The 13,805-nt window shown below is 45.2% G+C and overlaps 1 protein-coding gene across 1 annotated transcript; it reads left to right on the top strand.

Annotated features, from left to right (window-relative positions):
- The first annotated feature begins 1,617 nt into the window (after positions 1-1,617).
- On the top strand, positions 1,618-7,943 carry LOC119275736 (zinc finger CCCH domain-containing protein 5-like). The gene is made up of 7 exons (XM_037556638.1): positions 1,618-1,924; positions 2,100-2,260; positions 2,829-2,897; positions 3,079-3,195; positions 3,282-3,569; positions 3,904-4,221; positions 6,995-7,943. Exons 1-7 carry the CDS (start codon positions 1,837-1,839, stop codon positions 7,355-7,357), a joined length of 1,404 nt encoding a protein of 467 aa, XP_037412535.1. The 5' UTR covers positions 1,618-1,836; the 3' UTR covers positions 7,358-7,943.
- Positions 7,944-13,805: the final 5,862 nt, after the last annotated feature.

The raw sequence follows: 13,805 nt of genomic DNA, 5'->3' as shown, positions 1-13,805 counted from the left end.
AACCCCTATCTGCTGTGGCTCGACAGCGATGAGGCTTGGCACCGTTTTTCCTCCTAGGGGCGTTGTCATGGAGCTTAGGTGGTTTAGGGCTTAGCATGGTCTTGCTCTCAGTTCCTCCTGTAATATATTTTGGTAGCATAGTCGCGTGTGTCCTGCGTGATCCGGTTTTCCTGGGATCGGCATTGTTTGAGGGTCACCCCATTTCCTTGTATCGTTCGGTCGTGTACATGTTTGGTTGTTGCTTTATATATAAAGCGGAGTGAAAGCCTGTTTCGAGATAGAAAAGAGAGACCATATCAATTTTTGAAAGCAACGTGTGTGGACGACTTTATCATGTGCGCTCTTACCCAACTGTCAGGGAAAGTGCGCTAGACCCAGTCGCCGCCAGGGTTTCTCTAGCCTCTCGCTGGCACTGGCGCCAATCTGCCTCGTCTCATGCGGCCTTAGGGCCATGGAGGCGCGGTGGATCCCTGCCCTTGTTGGCGGGAGAGCTTCGTTTCTTGATGCTTTTCTGAGTTTTGTTAGGATTTGTGTCCTGCTTAGAGTTTTCTGAAAATGGAATAAGGTTCTTCCCACCTAGCCTTCATCTCGGTGGTGCTGCGTCATCAGAGGGCGTATGGAGGTTTATCTCCAGCGGATCTTGCGAGATTCGTTCGACGTTTGTCTTCAGTGAATCCACGTGGATCCGATCTTTGTCCGTGTGTCTACATGTTGGATCCTTCTGATCTAAACTTCTTTTCAACGGTGGTAGTTGTTGTTCTGGTGCGCTGACCTTATAGGACCTTACTATGACGACTTCCCGACTGCTTACTACAATAAGTTTTGCGTGGCTCCAGTGAGGGAGGGGCGATGACGATGGCGCGCCTATGTCTCGATTCAGTATTTGTAGTTGTCGCTAGGTGGTACATGAATCTAGATGTAATTTTATTATTTCTAATATTATTTTTGGGATATTTCTAGTATTATTTGTACAATCATGATTGATGATGAATATTTCCTCTGTAAACTAATATAAGAGCATTTAGATCATTAAAGTAGTGATAAACGCTCTTATACAGAGGGAGTAGATTGGAAGTTAAAAAAAACATACAGTACACAGGAAAAGATAAACGTTTTTAAGATGGAAGGGGAGTGCGTCCGCCGGACCACCACCTACCAGATCACCAAACTATCCATGCACCGAATAAACGGTGGACAAAGATTGTTCCACACGTTGTTGGTCCTGGCAAAAAAAACAAACAAACCAATAAAAAAGATGTCGACCGAGCATCCTAAGCTGGGACTGGACTCGGGCGCGTGGGCACATGACGGTGCCGCCGCGGTGGGGTCCGTCCACCCCGGGCCAGGGCCGTGGCAGCAGCAGCAGCGGCGGGCAGGAGGAGCGACCGACCGTCAGGACGACCGCGCATTGAATGCGGCCCGCGGCTTGCTGCCCACTCCCCCCACCACTTTATCCTTTTGCGTTTCCACCCCCGCCTTCCCCTCGGTCTCACCAGCCACCCCCGCTTCTTGGCGCCTACGCGACGTCACCACGCGCTGTCCGAGCCACGACAACCCCCACCCCAAGCGAGAGAGAGGGAGTGAGTGAGTCCCACTCACGCAGAAAAGGCCACACGACGCGAGCGTACGGGACGAGCGGGGGCTGCGACTGCAAGGGAGGGAGAGGGAAGGGGGAGAAGAGGAGTCCGGAGGAAGCAACACCCGAGAGCGAGAGATTTTGCTTCGCTTTCGCCCTTGCTCGAGCCTCCCTCTGCTCGCGCGGCCGCCGGGTGGGCACGGTCCGGCCCGATCCCCGCCCGATCGCCGCGGCGGAAGGAGCATTCGGGGAGCTGCTCGATGATGGAGTCGTACGCCGCGTCCCCCAAGGACGGCGGCGGGGGCGGCGCCGAGGGCGGCCGCGCCGACGCTGCCACCGGCCTGGAAGGTACACCGCTCAATTCCGGCCCCGATGTGCGCAATTTCGGGCCGGCTGTTTCTGCGCGTGTGTTTTGGGAAAGGAGGGGGTTTGTGTGTCGTTTGCTTGCTAGGGTTTTGGATCTTCGATGCTGCCTGATGCGTGCGAATGTCGCTGCGTGCCGCGGCGTCTTGTGTTCTCGCAGAGTCGATGTGGAGGCTGGGGCTGGCCGGCGGAGAGGAGGCCGCCGGGGAGGGGCTGCCGGAACGGCCCGGCGAGGCCAACTGCGTCTACTACCTCCGCACGGGGGCCTGCGGCTACGGGGAGACTTGCCGCTACAACCACCCTCGCGATCGCGCTGCCGCGGTGAGCCGGGCCGCTTCTTTCTCCCGATTTTATTTCCCCCATCATGCTCTGCTTCACTTCAGTCCAGTTGGGACTTGCTACTTACGACTCGCCAGTCCCTGATAATGACCGACAGGTTCAATTACAGCTGGTTGGTGCGGAGGGGAGCTTCCAGCTCAAGCCTCTTGCTGTGATTGAATTGAATTGATTCTAGTTATGGTTTAGGAGCCTGTCACGAGCCCATGGAAGTGAAACTTGATTGTGCAGTCCGTCGGTTGCTGTCGTTGATTATGTGATTGACTCATTCTATAATAAGCCTTCTTGTCTTAGTCTCGCGGTTGATGTTGATAATTCGAAGGCCCACTTTCTGCTTACGCTGCCACTTGCTTATGTTGTAGGCCTGATCAGTCACTCGGTCATATGGTCATTTTTCTATTAGGATTATTTTTACCTTGCAGCACAAGTAGATAGCCGTGTTCACATGTTTCCAGTGAGTTGTTGTAGAAGTGAGAACTTTATGCGGAGCATACTACCTATTCAAGGAGCTTGGATTGAAGGTATCAACATGTTTTGTGCTCTGTTTTTTTAGTTTGATGGAGGGACAAGGACCGCACGCACAGTGGAGTATCCAGAACGCCCAGGTCAGCCACCGTGTGAGGTAATGAAACTAGTCCTCATCTTGCCAATAGTCGAAAACTCGCTCACACAGTGATATGAATTTGTATGGAATAGAAGATCTTTCCTTTAGAAGCTGGTACTTGTTATTTCAGTCATCATATATGCATTTTTTATTATTTGGTGGATTGCTTACAGTATCAAATTTTCATATTTTTTTGCAGTACTACATGAAGAATGGGACTTGTAAGTTTGGCTCTAATTGCAAGTATAATCATCCCAGAGAAGGCGGTTCTGTACAACCAGTTGTCTTAAATTCCTGTGGTTACCCTCTGCGTCTGGTGGGACTGTTTGTTCAATCCAAATTTTGATCTAGTCTTGGCCCTTCTTTGTCCAATATCTAATGAAGATTCTTTTTGTTATGCAGGGTGAGAAAGAGTGTTCCTACTATATCAAAACTGGCCATTGCAAATTTGGATCAACATGTAAATTTCATCACCCAGAAGGGCCAGAACATGGTGTTGTTTCAGAGACACCAAACATGTATCCACCAGTTCAACAACTGCCTGTCTCTTCCCCTCTTCCATATCCACCTCTAGCCAGTTGGCAATTGGGGAGGCCTTCTGTTCTGCCCGGATCATTTTTCCCGGGCTCTTATCCTCCAATGATGCACCCATCTGCAGTCATGCCAATGCAGGGATGGAACCCTTACATGGTAAGTTTCTAATACTGTATTCCTTCTCATTTTGAACTTTGTGCTACAAATAGTAGATCATCGAGCAAGGGTGTTTTATATAAAATGAATCTTTTAATCTGGACCAAAGTATTAAGAAAATAAATTTGGAAGGTCTCTTATTAATGATACAACGTTTACTGTCTAATTTCACAAACTCACAATGTAGCAGGAGCATTGTGTTGTAAAAGAAGATTACAAAAATGACCCAAAACATCATTTTGTACTTATGTGTTATGAAGATTGTGATGCATTGTCAGAAAAAGAAAATACTGAACTGCCCTGATGACTTCATTCTCTTTTATTTTCTTATTAGCCACCTATCAACCAAGTCGCGTCAGCTGGGGGACAGCAAACTGTTCAGGCAGGATCATTGTATGGCTTATCACACCAAGGACCTCCATCTGCAGTTGCTTATGGCAGTAATTATGCATCGTTGTCTTCTTCAACATGGCCTTCAATTGACAAACAAGAAGTTGTCTTTCCAGAGCGGCCTGGGCAGCCTGAATGCCACCACTACATGAAGACAGGGACCTGTAAATTTGGATCCACATGTAAATACAATCATCCTCAGTACCTGAGTACACCTAGGTCCAACTATATGCTGAGCCCTCTAGGTCTTCCAATTCGGCCGGTGAGTAGCTCTTATACATCAGTCTGATTTTTTTGCATTTAAGTACTATGTTATCTTCAAATGGAAGTTAAACCAAAAGCATACCACTGAATCATCATTTTGATGTTGTCCTTGATCAGATTGACATCACATCTTATTGTTCTGACACTGCAAAGTTGATAAGTGAAGTTTCATTTACTCTTGTAGTTTAGTCTAATTGCAAATTATGCATAGTTAGGGAAGTAGTAATCATTCAGTTTTCCAGTTATTACAGGTTTTGAGTGTTACTGTAGGACTTGAAAGTAGTGCAGCTAGGTGGTATTCTGTCAGAGGAATTATTGGTGAATGCATTTGGATCAAACGTCGATCAAGTAGCCATACTTTAAAGAACGGATTCCATTGCTTTAGTTCATCAGCAAATACACCTTCCATATACTCTGTAGAACTGTTGAAAGTTCTGCCATGTAATTGCACCTTCAAGTCTATGTTTAGCCTATTGTATAGTCGACTAGAATGTGAAGCAAAGCCAACTATATAAAATGTACTATTTTTTAAGTCCGTAGCAGAACATGTGCATGCAAGAGGGTCTATTCTGCGTCCATTGACCTTCTCTTCTAGTTTTTGTATATTGAAGAATATTATGTGTAGGACAGTGTTTTGTGAATCGTCAACCAAATGCAGATCGATGTTCATATTATTTAGGTAGGATGCATACGAGTTTTGACCTTGTGGTACTTATTTGATTCTTCTTAAATTCAGAGTCCAGTGTAGATTGTGTTTAGTGCAAGTTTAATGGTTTCTTTGCACCAACGCGGAAAATAATGATGGCAAAGGGTAGGGAAGAAACTTCTGAGCATTGGAAAATAATAAGATAGGATACTCGCTGCATGCAGGATTCTTGCTGCATTGCATGCTTTTGGAAACCACTCTTCTGGGTTTTTGCATAACTTGTGTCTTCTGTTTATTGCTCACTAGCTTGACCAGGTGCTCGTGCTTTAAATGGCTCTGCATCTGTGTAAATTTGACATACGAAGTTTAAAATTGCGAACATATGTCTTATGATGAAATCTCTTAATTCTTCCTTCCTCAAAAAAAAAAAAATCTCTTAATTCTTTGAAGATGGAGGCTTTTATTAATGAAACATGCAACACATCCATGATTGTGTTTTCACTGTGTTTATCCAATACTGTATATTTTTTCTGGTGGGTACTTACTTTGGACAATCTCGTGTATGTGTACCATTTCTTCCTTTACATATTTACAAAACGAAACTACCTCTGACTTAGTCGCAAGTATCTTGATTCTTGACGAACTTAGGAATGGATGTTTGTTCTTGGCATACTGAAGCCCTTTGAGCCTTGTTACCACATTAGCCTAAAGTACTAACCCGTATAACATCACTAGTAAAATTTGACAAAATCAGCGACAATTAATATGGATTGGAGGGAGTAGAAAGTTTGTATTGGAGTACCTTGTCCTATCTATGATTCCCTGTTAATCAGGAAAACCTTTCTTTTGCTTTCACTAGAGTTCATAGAAAAAACCCGGAAAGTGCAAGTTACTGGAGGTTATTTCCATATCTGGTGTGATGTGTTAGCACCTATCAGTATCGATTTTCCCTTTTTTGGGACATTTACATTTTTGCCCCTAATTTGTGCCCACTCTCAGATTTACCCCTAACTTTTTGATGTGCTTTAATTGGCCCCTAAAAAGCATTTTAGGTCACGAGAATGCCCTTCCAGCTGGTCAAAGTTGTTTGACCGAAACTTTGAAAATTCATAACAAATTCATATGAACTCAGAAGAGTGCAAATAAGATATCAAAGTGTTCATAAAAATATCACCTATACCGCTATACGTGCATGTCATTTACGTTCATCACCTACATGTGCATTTATTTGCATTCACCCTAAATAGTTTTTTAATGTTATAAACCCTAAAAAGCTTTAAAGAGTGCTTTTATCATGAACGTAAATGACATTGCATATAGGTGATGCTTTTATGAACATTTTCATATCTTATTTTGCATTCTTTTGAGTTCATATGAATTTTCATGAATTTTCAAAGTTTTGGTCAAACAACTTTGACCAGATGGAAGGGCATTCTTGCGACCTAAAATGCTTTTTAGGGGCAAATTTGAGCACATAAAAAAGTTAGGGGTAAATTTGAGTAGTGGGTTCGAGTGAGGGGCACAAATGTGAATGTCCCATATTTTTGTCTTAGCCACAATGGTTATGAATTTAATTGTGTTAACTTTAATTTCTTGCACATCGCAATATGTTCGTCCAAACTTATCTGGGAAAGCACGCTTCTCATAAATATAATGTTCCTGCAGTACTCCCTCCGTCCCAAAATAAGTGTCTCAATCTTAGTACAACTTTGCACTAAAGTTAGTACAAAGTTGACACACTTATTTTGGGACGGAGGGTGTAGTTCATTTTGGCTGCAAGTTATAAAATGCACAGTAGAATTTAATCTGTTATTGAATTCCTTGTGAGAGGGCAGGCCTGGCGCAGTGGTGAAGTCCTCCCCACTTGTGCCAAGAGGTCCTGGGTTCGAACCAGCCTCTCTGCATTGCACTTTGCAGGGGTAAGACTAGGTTCCTATAATCCCTCCCCAGACCCCACCTTGTGTGGGAGCTTCTATGCACTGGGTCTGTCCTTTTATTGAATTCCTTGTGACAAAACATGCAAATACACAAGATAATCTGATAAATGGCACTGCACATTGCATAATTTTTTTTTTTAGTTTTGCATATAGAGCAAAATTATGATCAAGTTTCCTTTAATTTGCAGGGTGCCCAGCCATGTCTTTACTATTCACAGCATGGGTTTTGCAAATTCGGTCCCGGATGCAAATTTGATCACCCACTGGGTGCTCTGAGCTACAGTCCTTCAGCATCATCGCTTGGTGACGTGCCTATCGCTCCATATCCTCTCAGTCTCCCTGTTGCTCCTATGGCCCCATCTCCATCATCTTCTGGTCTACGGCCAGATTACATTCTGGCCAAGGACTCCTCAGCAAATCAGCCAGCGTCACCTGGAACTACATTTGGAAATGCTGGACAGTTGTCAAAAATTTATGCTCCACACATGCTTCTCCGTCCTCCAACTTCTGCAACCGGTGCCACTGTCACCATCCATGGTGGAGAGTTCTGATCCCATTCTTGGGATGAAAATGGATATTGAGAAAGCTTCTCAAGATGTTTTTTTTTGGCGTAGATGAGATGAGATCTCGGCTCGTTTTTGCTCAGATTCGGTTCTACAGCAAATCTGTTTCCGCTTCCCCTCTCAGCATCTGTTCACCCAGAACCCCCACCCAATGTGAATATGGCTGGAGCTGACATAGACAACGACGGCCAAGGTGGCAGTCTTTGCCATCTGAATAAATGCATAGATGGGGAGTGGCAAGCTCGTACCCTGCCATTTTTCTGTTCATTGCTGAATTGGAAGAGGGAGAATCCTGAAATCCACTTAACTGGTGCCCATTCTATCGGTACATAATTATCGAAGGAGGCCACAAGATGCATCATTACAGGGAGGTTTTGTACCTGCAGGCTATTGGGTTCGGCAATCTTGCCCAAATCTTTGCTCATTTAACCATCTCATATGTGTTATGCAACTACGAGTCTACAACTTCTGTAATATGTATATGTATATTCATAATGCGAACATAAGAACGTCGTAATGGAACACTCGAACCCTTGATGGAATCATCTGCAGCTAAGTCAGCTCAGTTGCTTAATTGTTCATCGGTATAAGTTTGAATCTGTCAGTAGGTAACACCAGTTGTGTGGCTCATTTTGTTCTTGCTGTGAATTTGTTAGCTAAGTTCCCTTTTAGACAAGTCCCCACGAGCTGAGCAAGTTCGTTTACTGAGCCAAACAAAACAACGTGTAGAAGCTGCGGTCACTGCTTACCAGGAAAGTATCAGGTGCTGACATGCTCCCATATTTTTTTCTTTTCGAATGTTCATGAGAGATGTGTCTGCAACCATAAAAAGTGCAAATCTAATTTTGAAATACAGAGAGAAAAGGTGAAAAATTAAGCGTGATCAAATTTAGGCCTCGTTTGATTTACAGGGTTGGTAAAGTGCAGGAACAGGAAAACTAGAGGATTAGGATGCCTTGTCCAGTGAAATCCATCCCATGGATAGCAAAACAGAGGAATTCTCACGCAATTGCTATTTGATTGTAGTATATAGGAAAACCACAGGAACTCATGCGCACGGGTTTTCTTCCTGTCAGGATTTTTCCATGGTTTTCTTCCTGTCAGGATTTTTCCATGAAGTCTAACCTCATTCTTTTTGTCCTGTGAAACTGAACTATGGATTTCCTGTAGGATTGGTTCCAGTTGGAACACAATCTTGGAAATCAAACGACATCACATGAAAATTTCCACAGGATCTAAATCCTACAGAAAATCCTATGCAAATCCTGCAAATCAAATGAGGCCTTAAAGGATTTCCCACAGCTCCTTTTGCGAGCGGCCTGGGTGCTAACCCTAGCCGTCGCCGGGCACCACCCCCGGACCGCCGCTCCTCCCCTCGCCGCCGTCGGAGGACATCGCCGACCAAAGGCCATGCGACAGAGGCGGCGGGGTGGTCTTCTTTTTCCTCTCGCTTGGGCTAGGTGGCGTAGGACGCCCATTTCCAGGCGAAGGTGTGGGTTTGCGTGGCGGCACGATGGCTGGCGGGCACATGGAAGGGAGCTGCTTCCTTCAACTGGGCTACGTGACATGGAGGTCCGGGGTGGCACCTGGACGCGTCGCGCTCCCCTACGGCAGGCTGTTGGGTGGAGCTGCGCGCAGATCCGCGTTGGTGCTGCTGGTTGCGCGCGTTGGTGTAGGTGCAGACATCCTTGCTCGGAGGATGGCGCTCCTCAGGCTGGTTGTAATGGTGAGTGTCATATACTAGTATCATGCATATGATACTAGTATATGATACTATATCCGTAGTGCATAGTATCATAAGTTAGTATCATAGTTAACTTCATTTATTGCCATGCATGACACATAGTAGCACACCATTTAATATGATACGGTATCATGATATGATACTCAACCCTCTCTTTCTCCATTCAATTCTATGCCACCTCATCAAATTTGCCTAGTTGGCATGCATGATACTATCCATGATACTACCATTACGATCAGCATCAAGGCGCGTCGAGGGCTGGCGTGCAAGTGCAGCATGCCATGAGGCGGTCAGCGTCAGGGCAGATCGGGGTCTGGTGCCTTTGCGGCGGCGGATGTCGCTCGTGGTGGTGTGTGAGGGGTTGCGGCTCGGGCTACGTAGTGGAGCAGCGTCGAGATGGAGCAGGCTGGCGTAGGTCTGCGGTCCGGTGTCTCCGTCCTCCGGCGAGCACGTTGTGGCGTGCGTGGTGCACGGCGGCGCGTCCGGCGCATGGCTGCGGCTGAGAACCGTGGTGGTTCTTCACCTCGAGTGGCACTTCTCTGGTCCTGCCGACATCGTGCTCGGCAAGGCTTGGAGGATCAGGCTACGTCCAATGCCCTGATTTCGGTCGACAGTTGACGGATCTTGCAGCTGGTGCTGGTAGGTGGTCGCCAGCGGACTCCGCAAAGTGTGGTCGGCTGCTGCGCCGGCATGCTGGCTCTTGGTGGCGGTGGTGCTTGGTGGACTTGTCGAGGCTAGTTTGGGTTGGCGGTGTTGGAAGCTTGGATGAAGACCTTGTCTTGGCCTTGGGCGTATGACCGGCGATGGCGGCGGCTATGGTCGTCGTAGACCTTCTTGGAGGCATCATTGCACTATTGTCGCACCCCTCTCGCATGGTTTCAGCTTCGGGGGAAACCCTTGATCCAGTGGGATCGGATATTGATGACACCTTGGTGTTGTTTTCCCTCTTGAGGGCTTCATCCTTGGAGCTGGGCATCAACAAGTGAGACCAGAGGAAGGCATCGGTGTTGGTGTTGAAGCTTTTGTGGCAACGATGGTGGAGGCAAGCAAAGTCGAAGGCACAACAATGGTTGCGGTAGTCGGCTCTTCTCCGGCGTGTCCGTAGGATTACCTCTGGTTATTCCGTTGTGACAAAGTCGGAGCTATGGCAACGCGACCCTGTGGCGGTGATGACTAACAACATGTGTTCTATTCGGTGGTCTTTCGCTATGCCAACCATGCATAGTTCTCCTTCGGAGCTCCCCGTCAGATTTGGAGTTGCATTGCCTTCGATGCGGGTGGATGTGTCTGGCACGGGTCTCCTTGTCTTTCCACACAGCCTCTACGGTGAGGGTTGGGTTGAGGTTTGTCTTCAATGAAGTCGGAGTCGCTTGCTCGAAGTCTAGGGAGGGCGATGGCGCTAGTTGGGGAGAAGTGATGACGATGACATCTAAGTGTATCTTGATTAGGCCCCCTTTGTTGAGGTGTGTGTGGGGTATCATGTGTGTGCCGCTCGGTGGTTTATGACGTTTTTAGCCTGGTTTTCCATTAATTAACCGGGCGGGCAACTCTCTTCTTCTTAACTAATGGATGAGACAAATTTGCCTCCATTTCGAATTTTTTTTAAGGATTTGAAAATTTCTGATTTTTTTCAAATGCTCATGGAGATGTGTCTACAACCTCTAAAAGTTCAAATATAAATTTGAAATATACGTAGGGAAAGAAAAGAATGTCATAATGCTATTCTCATCGTCTTTTTTTTTCTCCGTGTGTATTTTCAAGTTGGATTTGAATTTTTTAGAAATTATTGGCATATGCTTTATGGACAATAAAAAAATATTCTGATTTTGTTAAAAACATTAAATTTGATTGTTTGAACATGAGAGCAAGGGAGCATGTGAATATTGGGGCCACTAGATATTCTCCCTACTTACACACCTCAGTACTCCACCAGTCCATTAGGAGAGCTTTCACACACTAATAGAACTAGTGCATTAATTGCACGACAATCCCTACTCGTTGCATTGATGTGAGTGATGAGACGTTCCCATTGCCTAATGATCAAGACTCATGATGCAAGACTTAATTATACCTATTTTACTTCTCATAAACCTTCACTACCACACTCTATTCCATTTGAAAAAGTGAGATGCCTTAGACTTGTAGTCGAGTATTGCATGAATTATTATGTGGTGCATCACTATTGTCTAGTCAAAGTAACTTGCTTTTCCTTGGGTTCATTTATGACAAATTGTCATTATATCACGAAGACCAAGTAATGCTATGTTTCCATTATAACCTGGCAATCTTTCTTAAGCTATGGAGATGGAAACATTGATTGAAAGCGTTGACTCATGAAAAGCAAGAGTATACTTATTTGCACATTTTTGATGTTACTTCTTGTTATCAATTATAGAATATTGCACTGCATCGCTATTCTTTTGAGTTGCACTTAAATTACATCACTAGTAGCATAATTTCTTTGGGCATTTTCTAAGGTTTTACTAGCACAATGAGTATCATTCAATTGTTTTTATCAACTCTTTGCCCAATAACAATCCCTACAACATAATCACTGACATCACACATTATAGCACTATGGTGGTGGAGATGGCTCTAGAGGTGAAAACGGTGGCGGCTAGGGTTTGTGGATGAAGATGATGATGAACAGGTGAAAGGACCACGATGTCGCCTAGAGGGGCGGGGGTGAATAGGCGTTTTAAAATCTTTTATGGATTTGGCTATATCCTAATGCGGAAATAAACTAAGCGGATACTTTTCAAGCACAAAACCTAAATATACTAGGCTCACTAAGTGCACCAACAACTTAGCATAAACAAGATGAGAACAACGAGGATATGAGTAAGCACAAGTAAGTTACACAAACTTACTCAATGTATATCACGAGATATGGAAATGAATAATACACACACCCACAAGTAGGCAATACAAGCTTACACAAATTGTATCGCAATATATGGAATTGAATGATACAAGCAAACTCAAGTAAGCACTACAAGCTTACACAAGATATGTTACAAGCTAGCAATTCACACTAAACACAAGATAGAACAATAGTAGGAAGTATGAATTGCGGACTATAAAGTGTTGGCCTAAATAATCTCTACGATATGGTAACCAACACAATATAATGAGGACAACAAGAATAGTGAATGCGCGGTCAAGTGACCAAGGTAAACCACAAGTAAGGAGTTACGGTTAGGGATAACCGAAGTCACGGAGACGATGATGTATCCCGATGTTCACTTCCTTGGAGGGAAGCTAGTCACCGTTAGAGAGGTGGATGTTACCACGAAGGCACACCAACGCCACGAAGGCTCACCCTATTCTCCTTGAGATATCACCACGAAGGCGATTCCCAACCACTAGTGGAAGACCTTGAGGTGGCCTCCAAACCTTCACAAACTTTCCGGGGGACAAATCACAAGTTGATTTCTCACCGGAGCACTCCTACCGCCTAGGAGTCTCCAACCTCCAAGAGTAACAAGATCAAGGGGGAAATGCTCAAGACTTGCTCAAATCACGAATTCCTTTGGTCAAGAGAAGGAGAGGGAGTGGATCTATCACTTGATTGGAAAAACTCTCAAGAACTCTCACGAATCTCTCCAGGATCTAAGATTTGGTGTAGGAGAAGTGAGAGGGAGCCACTTGTGTTCTTGGGGTGATTTGGGATGAAGTGGTCAACCCTCTACCGGATGGGTAGATGGGTATATATAGTGTGCCAAGAAAACTAGCCGTTTTAGTGTAAGTGGCAACGCCGGGCCGGACATCCGGGCAATGGCCGGACATCCGGCGGCTGAGAATCACACACACGTATGTGGAAAACAGATTACAGGGTCCGGACATCTGGCCAAAGCCCAGACATCTGGCCAAACTTGGGGCCCCGGACATCCGGCCAAGTGCCGGACATCCGGCGTATACAAACGGTATTTTGGTAAGGTTTATGGACATCTACGACCGGACATCCGGGCCAGGGGCCGGACATCCGGCGATTTCACACAAATCAGACGCCCTCTGGATAGCAGTGGCCGGACATCTGGCCAACACAAAAACTGCAGCCACCCCAAAAGTAAAACATGCATAACTTTCACATCTGGACTCCGATTTTGATGATCTTGGGCTCGTTTTGAAGCTATGGAAAAGCTCCAGGTCCTCATATAGAGAACCACCCAAGATAAACCAAAATGGAGGGTGAAAAGTATGGAAAGGTAAGATCATATACTTTGGGGAACCTATTTGGCTATGGATTTACTTTGGTAGATGTATAGGCATATTGTATTTGTATTGGATAGGAGTGAAATATGCCTATGTTGGAATATGATGTGAGGAAGTAGAAATAGAAATGTTGACTTGAGCAAATCTATCACTAACCCCTTTGATCCCCTCTTAATAGTGTGGGATCCCTATAACTCAAGAAACATAAAAGAGCTATACTACATAGCTATCGAGAACCATTCTTGAGTGTATATTTTTCTTCGGTGGTCATCTGTCCACAACACTAACGCCAAAGGAACTAATACCTTTGACTCAAGCCTTTCACTTGAGCTTGATGTTGATGTTTCTTCTTGGCTCAAGTTGAAGGCAAGACATTGGTGAAGTCTTCAAGTAGCTCCCCCATACACAATATGGGAGGCTTTGATTTGTATTCATCTTCACTTGTCCATCATGTGATCATCCACAAGCTTCAAGCAT

Source organism: Triticum dicoccoides, chromosome 3B (genome assembly GCF_002162155.2).
Source record: "Triticum dicoccoides isolate Atlit2015 ecotype Zavitan chromosome 3B, WEW_v2.0, whole genome shotgun sequence".
NCBI classification, from domain to species: Eukaryota; Viridiplantae; Streptophyta; class Magnoliopsida; order Poales; family Poaceae; genus Triticum; species Triticum dicoccoides.
This window is presented reverse-complemented; position numbering and strand designations above follow the sequence as displayed.

Coding starts and splice junctions, on each gene's coding strand:
- LOC119275736 (XM_037556638.1), top strand. CDS start 1,837: ATGATGGAGTCGTACGCCGCGTCCCCCAAGGACGGCGGCGGGGGCGGC. Junction 2,261..2,828: donor CTCGCGATCGCGCTGCCGCG/GTGAGCCGGGCC, acceptor CTGTTTTTTTAG/TTTGATGGAGGGACAAGGAC. Junction 2,898..3,078: donor CAGGTCAGCCACCGTGTGAG/GTAATGAAACTA, acceptor ATTTTTTTGCAG/TACTACATGAAGAATGGGAC.